The following is a 21,393-nucleotide window of genomic DNA, read 5'->3' as shown; positions in this document are numbered from 1 at the left end:
TACTTAAATTGTGGCTTTTTGCCAAGCAGGAGAGAGGAAGGAGTTAGTAGAAGCAGGCCGCTTGCCTTAGCAGTTTTTACTCGGTTGCTGGCTGCCTTCCAGGGCAGAGGTTTAATCCTCTTGATAATTTTAAACGTATTGTAGTGTTAACAGTTCTCTGTACTATATACGGCTTCCTGTTAATATACGGCCAATCTTCCACGTAGGCCCTTGTTTATTATTCCAAAGTTAATTTAGAGTTTAGTTAATATTTTTATATTCTTACGTTCAGACCACAAGTGGTTGGTCTCTGTTTTCCGAAGTACGGAAATCATTGTAAAGAGTGAAAAATAAAAAAAAGTAATGAAAAAAAAATAGTAAAATCATTGTAAAGAGTGAAAATAAAGTCCTCCCGAGAGGTTGCTGGTAAGGAGAGAAAGGTGGAAGATCCTGCGACCTGTCTCTCCGAGGTGCTCTGCATCAAAATCCGCGTCGGAAATTAGCAAAATCTTACTTTCACCTGTATGTGCATTTGGGCACTCTAAGTTTCGTATACCCTTCCTGTGTATCTTGTCTACTTCCCACATTTATTGAACATAGCTTTAGTAAGCTCCCTGTTCCGAGTCAGGTTCTTGAATGTTCCCCAAGCAAGTAAGGCGGAACATAGAACCTGATAATCGGAATTCATGAAAATGTTATTTGAATGGAATTTTGTACAAGTAATGAAAACATTATAATAATTATCAATGCTTGAATTTCCTGGTTTATTAACACAAACAGCTGCTTATGCAAAATACAATTATCAAATCCTTTATTTAAATACAAGCTGAGATTTTTCTTATTTAATATTACCTAGATCATAATGCTCTAGCAACAAACTAAGTTTTCCTAGATCATAACATATTTATGCTCTAGCAATAAACTAAGTTTCAAATGCAGCTATAAGTTTTAAAACAAGAAGTACTTCGAAAAACGATTTCGATTTATAGTTAGGCGAAGAGAAAGATAAGGCTCTAAAAAACTATTTTAAAAATTTTATTTAAAATAAATTAGAAAACAACTGATCATTTTATGGCATTTGTTTATTTATGTGCATGTGGGCACTCTAATTATGCGGCGAGCCGAAAGTCCTCCCGAGAGGTTGCTGGTAAGGAGAGAAATGTGGAAGATCCTCCGACCTGTCTCTCCGAGGTGCTCTGCATCAAAATCCGCGTCGGAAATTAGCAAAATCTTACTTTCACCTGTATGGTGCTTAAGGGGGCTCATACACCTTAAACCCGTCATGGTCTTCGAATACGTGACTGTTGCAAGAATTGGGATATTTTATTTATTTTTAAAGCAATTACTTCCAACCTTTTTCAGCTAACTACATAATATAGCTTCTTTGGAAACCAGAAACCAAAATGTTTGTGTTGCCACAAATAGTTTTGTAATTTAATCCGCTTTGTGACAAAAGTTTTCGTCATGTTTCCACCTTGCCCACATGATATTTAAAAAATGTCTAATGGTACATACTTGAAATTCGGTGGAATTTTTTATATGGCCCTATTTTCTAACTGAATCAAAAATCGGATGAATATTTTAATATTAAAAAATTTTATGCACGAAAATATTACAGATTTTTTTAATAAAATACATTTTATAAACTCAACTCCAAATAAAAAAAAAAAAAAAAATCTGAAATGTTTCAGATTTTAAATTACGCCCAAAGGGGCGTTTTTTAACATTTTGTGTGTTACCTTTCTTTATTAAATATCATGTTCCTCGCACTTAAACCATAAGATCCAGTGCAACAGCAATATCGCAAAATAGTTTTAAAACGAGCATATCTTTAGAATTTCCGATACAGAGACTCACGCGCTGAAGATAAAAATGTTTTTTCTGCACAACGTTGCCATTGCTCGCTTTGAAATCCTTGAGTTTGTTAATCAAAAATTCGTCAAAGTTTTAAAAAATAGGAAATCGATCATAAAACAAATTTCAAATTTCAAATTTGGTCTTCCACATGCTCATATTCGTTGGAGGATTACGTTATTCAAAATTCGATGACTCTATGTACCGTTATTTTATGACAATGTGAGAAATATACATACATTTACGCAGATTTTCATTATTTAGTTTCTTCAAATATAATGCAGGACTCTAACATTTTATGGCAACAGTTGGAAAAGTGAACCGACATTTATCCGTCCGACGCAAAATGCCAAAACGAAACTAATAGTCCTTCGGGATTCAAATCCCTTTGGACTAATAAAAATTTATCATGAAATTCTTAGAATTTTTGGTTCACGGTAGTTTCCAAATGGTATAAAATCTATATATTAAATATGGAATTAAATTACGCAACAGAATGTTCTAAATTGTGCGCGCAAGGTGGAAACATGACGAAAGCTTTTGTCACAAAGCGGATTAAATTATAAAACTATTTGTGGCAACACAAACGTTCTGATAACTATTTCAGAAAGCAGTTATATTATGTTGTCAGCTGCGAAACGTTGGACGTAATTTCTTTTAAAATAAGTAAGTTATCCCAATTCTTGCAACAGTCACATATTCGAAGATCTTATAGGTTTTAAGGTGTACGAGACCCCTTAAGGCTGTTGCCGAACGGTGTAGTGTGGTGTATTTAATTATGGCAAAGCACACTAGGGCTATCTGCCTAAGGGGAGGGATGCCTTCGTGGAGGACTTTCTAAGAGAAACTGGCTCGTATTCACGTTACACATGGGGAAAACCACGAAAACACCCATGCAGCCACCCCGTTCGCGGGATTCGAACCTCGGACCGAACTACCAGTGTTCTGCGACTTTACCGCTCGGCTGCTGGTGGGCCTGTTGCCAAACGAGAGGAGCGATCTCGCACTCTGTCACGATGAATTTCTTGGGCTTGTTCTGGTGTTACTGTAAGGCAAGTGAGATAAAAAACAACAACAACTTGTATTTATGTCGAAATTTTAAAATATTGCCAATGCTCAATATTAAATCTATACAAGTATCTCTACAAGTGAAAGTATTGTTTACTGACGAGTACAGTATAGTCTGAACAGTGATTCTAGCCATGTTTTGATCTGGAGAGAAAAAGGAACACGCAACTTGTCTTCCGTTGTCCGTGAAATATTCGGTTTCCGCGACAGCGGTTTAATGGCTTGCGAAGGAATTATTACAAACGGCTGCACCGAGTTGCATATCTTTCAAGTAGGTTCTGTAACCTATCCGAGATATGTAGACGAGGTATTGGAACCCCTAAAGTAGACTATTTATGTGTGTTCTTCGCCCAGAGGTTTTGCGTATGGATGACAATGCTCGGTCTCATCGAGTATATGTGGTGTCAGAATACTCGCAAGCAAAGATATCACGGAAATGCATTGGCCACCTTACTTACCGGATTTGAACGCGATTGAGCATGTGTGGGATGCCTTAGCTCGCCGAATTTCAGGGCACCAAATTCCTCTCCGAACTCACCAGGAGATGAAAAGTGCACTTTTAGAAGAATGACGTGCAATTCCACAAGATTTGATCAACACTGTCTATGAAATCAAAATGCATATCTATCCGAGGTGACCATACACCATGTTAAAGGTTTTTCCAATAGAAGGTGACTTAATTTTCGCATCATTTTCCAATTTTCATTAATTCGGCTTGAATTCCAAAATTTTTCGAATGATCAACTGCCAAACATTGTAATTTATGTTAACTAATGCTTTTGCACAAATTTCTGTTAATGAGTTTTCATTAAGTATCCATTACGTTTTATTTCTGTCATTATCTTTTCATTTTAATGACTAGTGTATATATGTTATAACCTGTTTTATTGTTGCTGTGTATGGTGTGCTTTACTTATACGAAGAAGTAATTAGAAATTTTAATACATCACTTGAAATTTACTTATGATTTTGGTTTATGCGATTATGGCAAAGCCTCGAGGTTTATCTTCTTAAGGGGAGGGATGCCTTCGTGGAGGACTTTCTAATAAAAACTGGCTCGTATATACGTTACCGATGGGAATAACGACGAAAACGTTCGCATCCAGCCCGTTCGTGGGATTCGAACCTTAGACCAAATCACCAGTGTTCAGCGACTTTACCGCTCGGCCGCTAGTGGGCCTAAATTTCCTTATAAAGATTTCTTATCTCTGTTATATTATCTTTCTATATTTCTTAAAATTTTCTTCTCTCTTCTTCTCTTTTATGAAAGAAAGATTAAACTTAAAAGAAATGGAACATAACTCGTTATATAGAAACCTACGACAATAACTATTTAAAAAGCAGATGGCAGTTTTACCCACAAGAAGATTATAAAAAACCTGGAAGGCAAATTTTTGTTACTGACACCTGTGTTCATTGACTTTCTCCGTTATATTCCCAGTGTGTGTGAGCATGTGATTATGGCAAAGCCTCGAGGGCTATCTGCCTAAGGGGATGGATGCCTTCGTGGAGGACTTTCTAAGGGAAACTGGCTCGTATACACGTTACACATGGGGAAAACCACGAAAACGCCCATGCAGCCAGCCCGTTCGCGGGATTACGTTATATTCCCAGATAGTGTAAGTAGAAACTCTTATCGCCCTTTTTGAAAAATATTCCGGTTAATCTTTGGATTATGTTAACTTGGCGATTTTTTGACGAAAATTTGGCGACCAACCCTGCTACAGCAACCTGCTAGTTTTTGTTTGGACGCCATTTTGTTTTCACGAAGTAAAGGCGTGTTTTTTTTTTTTTTTTTTTTTTTTTTTTTTAACTCAACATTTTTTTCCAACAATCTGCTAGCCGAATTACGCTTATGCTAGAACTTTTATGGAACAAAAGTACTTAATCATGACGAAATTGGGAGAAAGTTCAGAATCGCCCACTGCTTGCCGCGTTTTTAAGAATTGCACACACACGGTATCCATGTACACGTCGACCTATTTTCACTTAAAAAAACATCCCAGAATTGCACAAAAATAGCATTGTGCACACTCTTGACTTTATCCATGTACACTGCTGAAGTCCTAGCTAGTAACCTTTATCGCCTTACTAAAATGTCGCCAAACTACCTATTACCATATTTAAAAGATTAGCCATACATTTCTACGCGATTGCTTTTTATTAATTTACGGTTTTCATATGACGCAATCAATTACAAATTTTATTCCGTAAAATTAAAGGGAGTATTGTAGCTTCCTTTGTTTTTTTTTTTTTTTTCGCTTTTATTGAATAACTTGCTCGAATGAATTTGTAACGGAAAACTGATTTGAAAGAATTGCTAATCATTTTAGGCATAATCGTCACATTCCAGAAATGCAGAAATTAATCAAGTCTAGATTATTTGTTCTTGTTAAACTCTTTGGTATAGCTTAAATAATTCTCCGAGCCATGAAGTTTCATTAGTTACGAGTATTCCATGATCTTCACCCATAACCATGAAATCTAATACCACAACACGTTACGCAATGCCAGCTGTTGGTGACGCAATGGAATTCACAATTCGAGCAGGTGCGCACGCCATCGCCTAAGTTTTAGTTCACTTTTCCAAGCGATATCCGCCTTTTGTGGAATCGACACTTCTACTTTTACTGACTGAAATGAGGTCCGTCATAAATATATTTTAATCGGACACGGCGTTATCACCGTGTTGCAGAGTTCTTTGTGGTGAATTTGCTTGGATAAGAAGCAAGATGAAAGTACTTGTAGCTGTTTACTTAATTTTGATGGTTTGGATGCCACTCTCTAATTGCGGCTCACTCGGAGATTCTTATTTACGTAAGTTTATTTTTAAGGTTATTGCGATATGAAATAAGTTACTCATGAAATAAGTTATAGTAAAAAATAATGTACTCTTGTGTTATCAGGACCGAATCCAGAAATGTATGGATGGATGAATGTGTTCATGTATGCATGTATATAAGTAAGCATGAATGTGTGTGTATGCATATACACATATATGCACGTACATACATACACACGCCCATACATTTCTGAATCCAGTTCGGATAACAGATTAATAATAATAACCGAAGTTTTTATATATTAATTTCTACGTCTACTATGATCGCCATCATAAACATTACGATCATTTGCTGATTTTTTTCTCCTATTTCGAATAACTTACAATTCCCCTTAAAAAAATAAGAATATATTTCTTGCATAATATTAAATAAATCACTAATATAATAATAATAACTTATGGTTTATATATTGATTTCTACGTCCACTATGGTGGCCTACTATGGCACTAAGTTTTATATATTGATTTCTACGTCCACTATGGTGGCCATTATAAACATTATGGTCCTTTGGATAGATTTTTCCCCCTATTTCGAATAACTTATAATTTTCCCTTCAAGAAATAAGATTATACTTTCTGCTTAATATTAAATAAATCACTATGATATTAAATAAATCACTGTATGATATTAAATAAAACGCTGTTATATTAAATAAATCACTGCGATATTAAATAATTCACTAATATACCAAAAATAATAATATTAACTGAAGTTTTATGCAATTCACTAATATACCAAATATAATAATATTAACTGAAGTTTTATGCATTAATTTTTACATCTACTATGATCGTCATAGTAAACATTGCGGTCTTTTTGCCTAATTTTTTTTCCTCTATTTCTAATAACTTACAGTTCCTTTTAAAAGAAATAATATCTTTTCTGCATAATATTAAATGAATCACTGTGTGATGTTAAATAAATCACTAATACAGCAAATAACAACCGAAGTTTTATGCATCAATTTCTACGTCCACTATGATCGCATTACAATTACGGTCCTCTGGCTGATTGTTTTCCTCTATTACGAATAACTTATAGTTCCCTTTGAAAAAAAATAAGAATATATGGCTGTAGTGTAGAATTGGGTGCCCCTTCTATTGGCGACATTTAAAAAAAAATTGTGCCGATAAAACCTCACTTCTGGTTACCACGATAGTTTTAACTTTCCTTTGGCTTCCCGATTTTATTTAAATGAAAATAGATTGATGTGTACATGGACATATTTAAGGCAGTGCGCAATGCCTAGTTTGTGCAATTCTAGGATGTTTTTTTTAAGTAAAAACAGATCGATGTGTATATGGACACAGATCTTATGCAATTCTTCGACTTCTTATTTTGGTTTTGTGTAGCGGCAATCTTGAAATTGTGACTTCCTGGCGCCGATCTTGGCGTCAAAAAAGAATCGCCAATAAACAAGGGGCACCCAATTGTAAACTTTTACCGAATATATTTTCTTTTAAATGTAATTGAATTAAATTTTTATAAAGAAAATTTTAGAATGTAATTCCGGTACTTTTCCGTTTTGCCGGCGCAAGCGATAAAGTCGCCAATAATGGTACAACCGATGCCAAACGGAATATTCTCGCTGGTAATCTTCTACGCATCATTTTCAAAACAAGTCGCAGCTTTTTCTTATCAGATTGATTGTTTCTTTCAATACTGGCATATAGAATACATAGAATTTTTATCAGATAGTTCAGTTTTATGTCTAAGGCCATTTTCGGTAATTAAGTCAATTAGGATGCAATCACAGCGCTTACCCGAAGCCGAAAATATAGAAAAGGTAGAGTCAATGGTTAAAATTCATCAGTTCTAATGAGAATGCATTAGCGAAGTAAAGCACTGCAGTTTTACATAATTTCTGAGTAAGCTATTCGTACGAATTGAAATATTTCTTGCATTTAAACTTGTGTTCCAAATTAAGATTTAACTTGAAATTAATGTAGATAATTACTGAGAGCATTAGATTTTTGTAGAGTAGCTTACGTGAGTTGAGATCGTTTGGGGTCACGTGATATGAACCGGCGAATCAGGATGTTGAACCATGAAAGCATAGTAAATTCTTAAATTAATGTCGTTTCACAAATTTATTGTCTTTATTTATTGGCTTTTTATAAAATTTTAAGCGATATTAAAATGTTTATGCCTTCTTTTTTTAAAATAATTCTTAGAACTAACATTTTTTATGTGTATACTGTATGTTGTCGCCAATAAAGTCTGCTTGGCGAGATTTGCGCCGGCGAAACGGAAAAGTACCGTAATTCCTTAGGAATTATTTATTATCTTACGCAAACTTCCTGCGACAAATTTCATATTCAGGTCCAGTTTTCTAGTGTATCGTTTTCACCTGAGCTATTAGGGATTAATTTTTTATGTATCTATGCCATTTAGCCAACTATTTAATCAGTAGGGACTGCTATTTTTTGCTGAGCATTAAATAGCAAATTCAAAATCTTTTTTAATTAAATTAATTGTTTAGCTTTATTTAACGTAGTGAATACGTGGGACATATATGTTCCAGCCTCCAGGAAAAGGATACATAAGGAGCAGAGTGCATTTTGGGGAAGAAAATGGATAAGTGTAATGCACAGTATTTGTTAGGCATCATTTGTCCTTGAATAAACAAATTAGTAATCTTCGGATTATGGTAAGTTGGCGATTTTTTGGCGAAAATTTGGCGACCAATCCTGCTACAGCAACCTGCTTGTGGTTTTTTTTTTTTTTTTTTTTTTTTTTTTTTTTTTGGACGCCATTTTGTTTTCACGAAGTTAAAGGCTTTTTTTTTTTTCTCAACATTTTTTCCAAAAATCTGCTAGCCGAATTACGCTTATGCTAGAACTTTTATGGAACAAAAGTGCTTAATCATGACTAAATTGGGAGAAGGTGCAGAATCGCCCACTGCTTGCCGCGCTTTTAAGAATTGCAGATACACAGTATCCATGTACACGTTGACCTATTTTCACTTAAAAAAACATCCCAGAATTGCACAAAAATAGCATTGCGCACACTCTTGACTTTATCCATGTACACTGCTAAAGTCCTAGCTAGTAACCTTTATCGCCTTACTAAAATGTCGCCAAACTACCTGTTACCATATTCCAAAGTTTAGCCACAAATTTTTTTATAGTAAAGCTTTTTGTTGTCGTTGTGCTTGTTTATTTTTGTTATGTTTAATAGTAGCTCTTTCAAACCCAATTAATCGTTGAGCTGCATAGATTTAAGATAACCATCAAAAGGATTTTTAATTTGCTATCGAAAATTTGATGAATATTTCGTATTTCTTATGTATATGTAATAACATTTTAATTGACAAATTTTTATTGATAAAATTTTTTGAATAAATCAATATTTTTATGAAGAATGCGATATTTGTTCTTGCATGTAAAAACTTGTGCCATTTCTCGCTTAGGGTTCATCGTGTAGTACTTACGTATTAGCATAACTACCTTGGTGCCGTTCAGCGACATTTTACAGAAGAAAAAGGTGATTCGGTGACTTTTAGAATTGCAGTTTATAATGTATGTGGTCATCTAAAGAAATGCTATGCGCGTTGCTAGAGTTTTGCCACTTCTTTGAAAGTGGTTGCGATAATACGAAAGTACCCATCGTGTTTGCGAAAACTTCAGTTATATAGTAAAAAATAACCAACCCGCTTTGTAATACTGAAATATTATTATTTCTTTTCTTACAAAAAATCGATGTATTTATGAAATATTGTAGTATTTTAAAATTATTTCTAGGATAGTTTTTGGTATTACATTGAAACGTACGTGCTGAAATATTGTGGGAGTGTAACACTCCTTATCAACGGATTCAGTAAATTTATTGCTAAAATTCCTTTTGGCACACTCAAATGAGATTATTTTGAATTGTAACTATTGATCCAAGTTATCATAATTAAAGCTGATAATTCAAACACGAAATTTTTTTTAAAAAATGAATTCTGAAAGCTGGGAATTTAATTCTTTTAGCAAAAGTTTCTTGTAATATTTTATTTATTGGTACAACAAAAGAACATCCTATTTTAGTGACATTAATTCTAAGAATTTATACATGTATTTTGATTACCACAATTGTTAATTATTATAGTGCATTAATTGCTACAGTTGTATAAGCTGAGTAAATTTTTTCTACACACATTCACAGTTTTTACACATTTGGATGCTTTAAATAAATGAGACTATAGTTAAAAACTTTGCACTTATTACTTAAATAAAAGAAATGGTACTTACGGAACATCCCGTCGACCATTTTTGCCTATTAAAGAAAAGACGCCAAACTACACGATTTTTCGCCAAAATTGGAAAAGTCTTCTTCAATCCCGCTGGGTTTGGTGTAACCTTGATTACACGTGTTAGTTATTATTCTTGAGTAATGACTCCTTTTTTTTTTTTTTTTTTCCTGTATCACGCATTTTCGGGGAAAAAAAAAAAAAAAAAAAAAAAAATGGTTAAAATTTGGGACCTGCCTACTACAGAAGAGCATGCTGTCGAATATTTTCAAAGTTATGGAATTTTACCGGCGATTAAATTAAAACCTATCGAAAATAACTGCTTTTACAGTATATCTCCTTAATATAAATTAATGGAAATTTTTAACGAAAAATTAAATATAAATAAATGATAATACAATAAATAAGAAATTAATAAAATAATTGTATAAGAAATTTGAAAGAAAATTAAGAATAGAACGTTTTTCTTGTATTTACTAAATGGGTTTTTTTGGTTTGTCGCGATTGGCGTCCTCACTTGCGGTCGACAGGATTTTCCGTAAGTACCAAAGAAAGGTAGTATAATCGTATTTCCATCTATCAATCAAATATTTTTACATATAATATTGAATTTAACTATTTTGTAAGGTAAATAGGCTAATAACTTTATTGTGTTGATAATAAATCAAATTTAGGTATATAGTTCTTTCTTCCTCGTTAAAGGAATTTTTGCAAGTTCAGTGTTTGTTTCGCTCAGCAATGAAAAATTTCCCTTCTCAACGTCTCGGCTCATATTATTAGCATTTTAACAATTTAATATTGCTAATAAATTTGCTGAAAAAGTCGGCTAAAGTGCAGAATCGCCCACTTATTTGTTTGGCGCTTTTTACAAGTGAGAAGAATTGGATTTTTGTCAATTTTCTTTGACTTTTTAAGTGAAAATAGGTCGATGTGTACATGGATAAAGTCAATGGCGTGCGCAATGCCATTTTTGTGCAATTCTGGGATGTTTTTTAAGTGAAAATATGTCGATGTGGATACCAAGTATGTGCAGTTCGTAAAAACGCGCCTAGCAGTGGGTAATTCTGTACTTTCCCCTAAAAGTCTTGCATACAAAAAATTTTGAGATGCTGAAATATTAATTATTTCACAAGAGGTTGCTTAATTTTATTTTATTTAAAATCGAAGAATTCTTTAAAATTCGATTTCGGATTTCCTAACGTTTTAATTGCATGTTTACATGATTGTTTTACACATAAATAGAAGCTTTTTGAAGGAAATAGATAACTAAACAATGAGCATATTTGAATATGTTCCGAGGATTTGGAATTGAAAGAACATTATCTGTATAAAATTGCTTGCATTTGAGTTCATGTCTTTCAGTTTTCTTACATTCTCTCGGAATGTTTATCTTCTCAATACCTGTTATAGTCCACAATATCAAATATAGTTCTAACGTTAGTCAGAAATTTAAATTTGATGGCTATATGAAAATTTGTGTAAAAAAATTATCATTAAAAAAAAATCTTTGAAGTGTTTGTCATTTTTTATTTTCTTCTTAGACTGAAGAATTTTAATTTAGGCCAAGCACGCGAGGGCTATGCATAGAAAAGGATGCTTTCGTGAAGAACGTTTTAAGTGAAACTCGTTTGTATTCAAGTTACATGTGGGGGGAAGAACACGAAAAAGCACATGTAGTCAGCCTGTTCGCCAGGATTCGACCCTGCGTCAAACTACGAATGTTGAGCGGCTTTAACTATACGGGCATTTCAAACATTTAAACCAAAATAATATATATATTATTTTGGTTTAAACGTTTGAATGGTTATATAGACGTTATGGTTATATAGATATGTGGCGTTCCGACAGATACTTCAACTTCTATTCATGAGATGGCGCCACGTGTAAAATCCAGTTCTTAATCGGAGCAGCAAACCGACGTCATTACTCACTCAGACTTCTCGTCGGACAAGTGTACGCGACGCTAGCACGAACTGTGTTCCGAGCTCTGTGTTGATCTCTGCAATGTAATTTAAATTGTAATTTAGTATTTAATATATTCTTTTGTTATAGGAGATTGTCTACTCTTATTTTCTTTAATTATATCATGCATTAAGCACACACGACCACCAAAAGTGGTGACCTTTTGACTGAGCACGCTACTGACAATGGATTTTCAACGACCCTAAGCCACGTGCATCCAAGGCATTTTAAAGAACTGACTAAAAATAACAACGAATATGGACATTAAACGTATGCTACAACGTACCCCTTCAATTATTTCTAGATGAATTGATATATATTGCTTGTGTTTTTTCAAAGTCGTGCATATCATCGCAAGGAGCTTTAGCAAATCATCAATGTGATCTGTTTCGTTCCGCTGACTTCGCCAGTCGTGCAATAATTCTTCGATCATTCAACGACAAATGTGCTACAACAGTGATTTTCGCTAAATGTGCCACATCAGTAACTTTTGTGCAACGTGCTACGGCAAAATTCTTTTCTCAATGTTCGAAAGTAGTGAATTGTTTTCCCATGTGCTACAGGAGTGATTTCCTTTTTTCCTTCGAAAGTGCCTTAGCAGTGTGAAGTGGTGATTTTGTGTGTGCGCAATACAAAATGAACGCATCATTTTTTTTTCTCAAATAAGGGTTTCTTTTCAAATGCATTTCGGTAAAATATTATTTGTGTGTGTAATTGCTGACCCTGTATTATTTGTGTGTGTATCATTACGTAAATTTTTTATGCATGGTTAAAATATTTATTGTTATGGCAAAATATCAATAGTGTATCTTCATGCTACAATATTTGTGCTGTTAAGTGTTTATTATTTAAAGTGAAAATTATCTATCAGTATGCCCGACGATATTCCACCAGAGCCACAAATCACACGCGTTGCGGTGAAGCCACCGCCTTTCTGGAAAAATAATCCTTCATTGTGGTTCGCTCAGATCGAAGCACAATTTTCTATCGCTCGCATTAGTGAGGATTCTACAAAATTCAACCACGTAGTTGCAGCAATTGAGTCTGATATTCTGAATTCAGTGCATGACTTAATTCTCAAACCACCTGATTGTGATAAATACTCCAAACTGAAACAGCGGCTCATTGAAATCTATTCAGAAAGTGAATCTTCAAAAATACGTACTTTACTACAAGGACTTGATATTGGAGATCAGCGACCTTCATACTTGCTGTCACGAATGCGTGATCTGGCAGGAAGCCATTTTAGTGACGACTTGTTGAAGTCACTATGGCTTTCGCGTCTCCCTAATAACATACAAATAATTCTTGCTGCTTCCAATGAAGATCTAACCTGTTTAGCAGCAATGGCTGACAAAATTAATGAACTTGTTACTCCAGCTTATGTCAGTGCTGCTAATGCTGCACCTTCCAGTTCATCCCTCGAACAACAAGTGGCTGAATTGACCAAAAAAGTATCTGAACTCTCTACAAGTCTTCAATGCTTCACGGAGATACAATCGATCAAATCAGGGCCCACGTAATAAATTTCGTGCTCGAAGCAGGAATCGATCTCGTCACAATACTCGAACGCAGTACAAAGATCCCACAAGTGGCATATGTTTTTATCATATGAATTTTGGCGCGCAAGCTCGCAAGTGTGCCCCTCCATGCACTTTTGAACAAGCGGGAAACTAAATGGGCGGTCTTCTGCTGGCCAACAGAATGTCCGTCACATCGACAGAATAGTACTGGCTGATCGTTCAACTCAGTTATGTTTTCTAGTAGATACTGGAGCTGACATATCAGTGCTCCCAAGAACTAAAACAAATGCTCACCAACTTAATAAACTTGTACTGTATGCAGCCAATGGTACACAAATTGCAACCTACGGCACCAAACTATTGACACTTGATTTAAACTTGCGCCGGACTTTCAACTGGCCTTTTATTATTGCGGATGTAACTCAAGCAATTATTGGTGTCGACTTCTTGACACATTTCCACCTTCTAGTGGATGTCAAGAATAATTGCTTAATTGATGCTACAACTCAGCTGACATCACAGGGCCAAGCTTCTCACATATAAAACGTACCTACCAACATAAGTGTTTTATAGGGCAGCACACGGTTTCATCGGTTATTAGCAGAATTCCCTGACATTTTAAACCCATCCAAATCAGGGCAGCATACTCATCAGCCAGAAGTGTATCATCACATTGAAACACATGGCCCACCTGTATTTTCCAAGCCTCGTCGTCTTTCTCCAGAGATCCTAAAAGCTGCTCGCAAAGAATTTGAATTCATGCTAGCACAGGGAACCATTCGCCCATCTAAAAGTCCATGGACCAGTCCACTTCACATGGTTAAAAAGTCTAATGGTGACTGGCGGCCGTGTGGAGATTATCGTCGACTTAATGCCATCACAGTCCCTGACAGATATCCAGTCCCACATATCCAAGACTGTACCCATCTTTTTCATGAAACAAACATATTTTCTACCCTCGATCTTGCCAGAGCATATCATCAGATCCCAGTGCATGCTGAAGATGTGCCTAAGACCGCAGTGACTACACCATTTGGTCTCTTTGAGTACTTATATATGCCATTTGGCCTTCGCAATGCTGGCCAAACATTTCAGCGTTTCATACACCAAGTACTGTCTGGTCTCGATTTCTGCATCCCATATTTTGATGATATCCTGGTTGCATCCACAGATGCGGAAGAACATTTTCAACATCTGCGTCAGATTTTCACTCACCTTAAAGATCATGGATTAAAACTAAATCCATCCAAATGTGTACTTGGTCAACCCTCAGTTTCCTTTCTTGGATGTCTTATCACCCAGAACGGAGTCAAACCTTTACTGGAAAGAGTCAAAGCAATTAACGACCTACCTCAGCCCAAAACCATCTCTGAACTGAAGCGTTTTCTAGCAATGTTAAATTTCTACCGACGCTTTCTGCCAAATGGCGCAAAAACACAAGCCTGCCTACATGAGTTTCTGAAGAATAGCAACAAAAATGATAAACGAGCTGTCCCTTGGACTGAATCTGCATCTGCAGCATTCGTGCAATGCAAACACGATCTGGCAAATGCAGCCACACTTTCTTATCACTCACCTAGTGATCAGCTCTCTATAATGGTAGATGCATCTGACACGGCCATAGGAGCAGTGCTTCAAGCCCATACCACTAAAGGACTTTCCCCAATGGCATTCTTTTCCAGAAAACTCACTACTGCAGAAAGGAAATACAGCACATATGACAGAGAGCTACTTGCTGTGTACTGTGCTGTTAAATACTTCCGGCACAACTTGGAAGGACACGACTTCATCATTTTCACCGATCATCGACCATTAACCTTCGCTTTTAGGAAAAACTGACTCATGTTCTCCTCGTCAGCTTCGACATCTGGATTTCATCGCCCAGTTTAGTACAGATATCAGATATGTCTCTGGTACTGATAATTGTGTCGCTGATGCCTTGTCTCGGGTAAACAATATCAACCTCACTACCCCAGATTTCTCTGAAATTGCAAAAGCTCAATTGCATGATGAGGAACTCAAGAACCTAATCTCAAATCCACAAACCTCCCTTCAGTTACAACCGCTGCACATTGATCCAACGCTTAAAATTTACTGTGACATAAAGAACAATAGAATACGTCCCTATATTCCAGTCAATTTTAGACGTGAAGTGTTTAATGCCTTGCACAATTTGGCACATCCTGGAATCCGTGCCACCAAAAAGCTGATCGCAGACAGATTTGTCTGGCCAGCAATGAATCAAGACATCACAGAATGGACTCGTTCATGTATTAGATGTCAACGGTGTAAAGTATCCCGTCACACTCACAGCCCCATTCAACAATTTAACCTTCCAGCAAGACGCTTTGATCACGTGCACTTAGACTTGGTTGGCCCATTGCCTCCTTCAAATGGTTACACTTACCTCCTCACTTGTATTGATCGGTACACAAGATGGCCTGAAGCCATTCCTATTGAAAATATATCCGCTGAAACTGTAGCTCGAGCATTCATCTCCCAGTGGCTTTCAAGATTTGGTATGCCTACCACCATCACTACTGACCAAGGCCGACAATTTCAATGTCACCTGTTCGCATCCCTCACCTCTCTTCTTGGCATTCGCCATATTCGCACAACACCATACCATCCATCTGGAAATGGGATGGTGGAACGCTTTCACCGATATCTCAAACAAGGTCTGAAGTGCCACAGTAGCACACACTGGACAGAAGCCTTACCCCTAGTCTTGCTTGGTCTTCGCACAGCATTCAAAGAAGACATTGGTAGCACTTGTGCTGAAATGTTATATGGTGCAACCCTCCGTCTGCCAGGTGAATTCTTTCACCAAGAATCTACTCCAGTTCTCGACCCTCCAACATTCCTTCAACGTTTACGTGAGACCATGAGCAATATCTCGCCAACCCCAGCATCTTCGCATAACCAGCCAAGCTATTTTGTACATCCCGCGCTTGAGACATCTTCGCACGTATTCGTGCGCAACGATGCAATTAAGCCAACTTTAACACCTTCATATGATGGTCCATTCAAAGTTGTCAAACGAACACCGAAACATTTCACCATCATCTGCAATGGCAAACAATCAGTGATTGGAATCGATCGTCTCAAACCAGCATTTCTAATGCAAGATCCAACAACTTCCTCATCAACATCACTCCCGGAAGAAAGCTTACATCCCGTTAAAGAGCAACCTAAAACTACCAGATCTGGAAGAAAGGTTAAATTTAACCCAAAGTACTTATAACGTACCGATGGTACTTGGGGGGGGGAGTACTGTGGCGTTCCGACAGATACTTCAACTTCTATTCATGAGATGGCGCCACGTGTAAAATCCAGTTCTTAATCGGAGCAGCAAAGCGACGTCATTACTCACTCAGACTTCTCGTCGGACAAGTGTACGCGACGCTAGCACGAACTGTGTTCCGAGCTCTGTGTTGATCTCTGCAATGTAATTTAAATTGTAATTTAGTACTTAATATATTCTTTTGTTATAGGAGATTGTCTACTCTTATTTTCTTTAATTATATCATGCATTAAGCACCACACACGACCACCAAAGATAGATGTTTGAATGGTTATATAGATGTTATGGTTATATAGATTATTATAAAACTACCAACAAACAACGCTACCTTTTCTATGAAGGCAGAAACCCAGTCACCTTAACTACCGTACAAAAAATGAATCAGGTTACCCTAAAAAATGCTGCAACCAAATATACATTGAATGCTGCGATTTTTGAGCAAAAGCGAGCTAGTAGGTTTATCTTTAGTTTGCTGCAAATCCTCTCCGTAAAAAGTTGACTTAAACTGAAGTTCTGAAGCCTTTTAGTGAGCATTAGTCCAGGTGGCTACCGTTTGACACTAAAACCCGTTGAGAACTGGTAGTTCAATCCAGTTTATTCTGTATTTCAGGCAAGCGGGATTGCCAACATTAGGTTTTCGTGTGTTCTTTACAGGTAGCATGAATAAGTTTCTCAAAATACTCCACGACGGTATGCCTTTTTCAAAAATTACTTCTTGTGTGTTTTGCCATAATCGTTTAAACCAATGATCTCAAACTGCTGGCGCCCGAAGGAAGTTTACACGACCGCAAAGAAATTTCAGTTATGCATTTGTTGCAAATACAATAAGATTTCTCAAGATTTTAATTACTTGAAGTCCAAGCTTTGGTTATTTTCATTATCATTGAAAACCAACATGAATAACGTACCATAAAATCTATAAATTGAGCTAATTAATTTACAGCGTGATAAAAATTTTATTCAAAAATTTGACGATGATTTTTGAGGGGAGGTGGGGTGAGAGTATTTAGAAAATAAATACTCTCAGTATTTACAATAAGAATTCGCTTCGTTTGCGAATATATTTATTTGTAAACAGCTTTTTAGTTGAAAATTCATTTCTTATTAATTTTTAACGGTGAATCCCCTCTGACCGATGAGCATCTACAACCCATGATGAAGCTAATTTCCAGTAATTTTTCTGCAGCGCAAAGACATTATACAAAACAATTTGTATTTACATGCGAAGTTTACAATTATTTATATATAAACATAAATATTTCAATTTATGTGTAGGAGAAAAATTTAATAAATAAGAAAAAGAGACTAAATTGTCGTTATTTATTCTCAAGTTGTTCCTCCTGGAAAGTTTTCATAATTTGTTTATTTTTAATTTAAATTAAAGTAAGCCATTTAATGAGTAATTAAACATGTTAGAATTAGCTGAAAGTAATGTCAATCTGAAAATTTAACATTTAGGTTAAGTTGTTTGCTTATGTTTTGGTTAAGTATTTAGTGAAAAAAAATTTAAAATCAAGGTCAAATATTTTGTTAATAAAATATTTCATTTTGCTTTAAAAAAATGTGGCTTTTCGGCTGTTTTTAGACCGTGCATTCGGCCAGTTGAGCTTCACATTACAGCAGCTGAAGCCTTTTATTCTTTTGGAGAATTTATACCTTTTTAGGTATTTACGTAGTATCTCGTCGACTGTTAGCGAAAATTTCAGCAATGTTCGCCAATCATTACTACGGAATTTTATAGGAAGCAACAATTATGGTCCATCCATAATTGTTGCTAAATCGCGCTATTTGGCCTGTCGAAGGGATACTACGAAAGTACCCTTTAAAAAAGAAAAAAAAAAAAAATAGAACCCCGAGTTTTCGAATTTAAGAAATGAAATAAGCATATTAAAATTTTTAATCTTAATTAAATTCAAAGCTTAGTTTCCGTAAATAACCTGCAGTTGCCAAGTTAACTTCCATTAACTTTAAGAAATACTCATTCATTCTTCTCCTCGCAAAGAAATGCTTCTGCTCTGATAACTGAACGTCTCGAATGTATTGTCTCTAATGAGAATAATGAGACATTCTTTGATGTGTAATGAATGCTGAGTAATGTCTAATTAATGAAAAATATTTGTTCCGTTCACTAGAAAACTGATGTTTATAATTACTTTGCACAATTCTAATTATTTTCTTTAAATTTAATTTTCTGCATTTCATTGACATCCTCCTGTCTTGTTTCGGTATATGTAATTCAGAAAAATTGTATATATTGCGATCTGAAAGAATTAAAAATTCAGCAAACTAAATGCATATTCCTAAAAATTCCAGTATCTTAAACCGTCGGATCGGTAAATATTTTTAATTTGATCTGGATTCGAATTCCACGAACAGGTTGGTAGTATTAGAATTTTGGACGTTTTCTCCATTTTTTCTAATTTCCTTTAAAAATATCCACGGAGGCATTTCTTCCCCTTAAACCAATAGCCTTAACCTGCTTGTCATAACCTAGTAAACCCGAATATCTGCCCCCCCCCCAAAAAAAATGAAAGCATTCTTTAGAATTGAGCCCACCAGCGACCGAGCGATAAGGTCTCTGAACACCGGTAGCTCGGTCACGGGTTCGAATACCAACAAACAGACTCACTACTTGGGCGCTTTCGTGGTTTTCCTAATGTGTAATGTGTGTACAAGCTAGTTTCCCTTAAAAAGATGTCCACGAAAGCTTCCCTCTCCTTAGGCAGAAAGTCTTTGAGAGCTCTGCCATAACCAAATAAACCAAAAAAATGTCAATTAGAATTATATTTTACAAAGATCTTCCTCTGGGAAAGTAGAAATCCACAAGGCTTCGGAATACACCAAACTGTAGTAACAACGCTCAAAACAGGTAGTCCTGAGCATGAGTTATTCAGTTTTCGACGTAGCCATTTTCGTATTAAACACTTTTTGGTACTTACGGAAAATCACGAAATCACGTCGACCACAAGAGGCGGCGCCAAACCAAAAAAAAAAAAAAAAATTTACTAAATACAAGAAAAAATTTTCTATTCTTATTTTTCTTTCAAATTTATTATATTATCATTTATTCATATTTAATTTTTCATTAAAAATCTTTTATTTTTTATTAAGGAGATATACTGTAAAAGCAATTATTTTCGTTAGGTTTTAATTTTCGCGAGAAAATATAAGTCTCGCGAAATACTTTTTTTTTCCCGACTCAAATAATAATAAAAAATCTAATTTTTCACTTACCAAATTTCACGAAATTTTCAACTCGCAATATCACCGATATCTTCGTCCGAAATTTTAATTTTTTTTTTTTTTTTCGAAAATGCTTGATAGAGGGGAAAAAGGAGTTCTTACTGAATAATAATAACTAACACGTATAATCAAGGTTACAACAAATCCAGCGTGTTTAAAGAAAAGCTTTTCCACTTTTGGCGAAAAATCGCGTAGCTTGGCGTCTTTTCTTTAACAGAAAAAAATTGCTGACTGAATTTTCCGTATCTTTTTTTTTTTTTTTAATTCCAAGTTTCAACGGCTTTTACAGAAAAATTATGATTATATTTATTTTGTATTAAATTCTATTTTAAATTTGAGCTTGTAGGATTTTCGTTTGATATAGAGAGATGAAATATTTTACCACAAAATTGCTAAAGGAACACAGCTTCGAATTCTTTCTCAAAACGATTGCTACTAAATTTCCCCCAAAACAGAAACAAATACCCGTTTGTAACTATGTTTACTGATTGTCTTTTGGAAATAAATGTATAGTTGAAACGTAGCATACGTCTGAATGTAATACGTAATTTTTTGCAATAAAAGTAATTTTTTTCCCTTCTGTGAAATTCGTCAAACTGGGCCAAGTCGGTTGCGATAATGTATATGTACCAAATAGTTTTCGAAGTAACATGCTTCTATAAATGTATATTCTCTAAAAATTCTAGTGCCTAAGCGGTAAGACCAAAAAAATATTTTTAATTTAATCTGGATTCGATTCTGTGTTCATCAGAAATGTAGATATGTATGCATGTGTATATTTTATGCATGTACATATGTGTGTGCGTACACACATATATGTAGTCACACATACATACATGAATACATCCATCCATACATACATGCATATATGCATACATTTCTGAACCTGGTCCTGGTAACAGAAGTACCCTTTGATATTATATACTCATTGGATGTTATTTAAAACTCGTCTGAGCTAACACACTGATCAAATGCTAAAAATTCAAGATTAATTCGAAATTGTTAAGAGGAAATCTCTCATTGTTATCCATCAATGGTTGTCTCCGAGTGTTACGCCATTTAAATTCGATATAAAAATATATTAAAAAAAAGCAATTAATTAAAAATAAAAGAAAGCAGTCAAAATTTCAGCTAACCCAAAAGAAGGTTACGTAATGCAAAATGAATACCTTAAAGAGGGTTTTATGTTTTACCATTCTCAAACTAGTACATATGAAGAACATTAAAACAAATTTTTACGCAATTAAATGAATGTACGCAACGTGGAAATTGTCTACATTAAAAGAATGGTTTAATTCTAGAAGAGTATGTGGAAAATTTTTATTATTACAACAATGAGTTCTAAATATTTAGCTCAAAATAGGGCGTTGTATTCCCAACTCT

At 35.2% G+C, this 21,393-nt stretch overlaps 1 protein-coding gene across 1 annotated transcript in view; it reads left to right on the top strand.

Moving 5' to 3' along the window:
• The first annotated feature begins 5,482 nt into the window (after nucleotides 1–5,482).
• Nucleotides 5,483–21,393, top strand: part of LOC118205792 (uncharacterized) — a 48,293-nt gene continuing 32,382 nt past the window's right edge. The window contains exon 1 of the mRNA XM_035378073.2: nucleotides 5,483–5,718. Within this exon, the coding sequence (XP_035233964.2) occupies nucleotides 5,634–5,718 (85 nt within the window). The 5' untranslated portion in view covers nucleotides 5,483–5,633. The remainder of the gene's footprint in view (nucleotides 5,719–21,393) is intronic.

Source organism: Stegodyphus dumicola, chromosome 12 (assembly GCF_044657685.1).
Source record: "Stegodyphus dumicola isolate Sdum_Otavi_A_Nest chromosome 12, ASM4465768v1".
NCBI lineage: Eukaryota > Metazoa > Arthropoda > Arachnida > Araneae > Eresidae > Stegodyphus > Stegodyphus dumicola.
The sequence above is the reverse complement of the archived record's forward strand: the minus strand, read 5'-3'. Positions and strand labels throughout refer to the sequence as shown.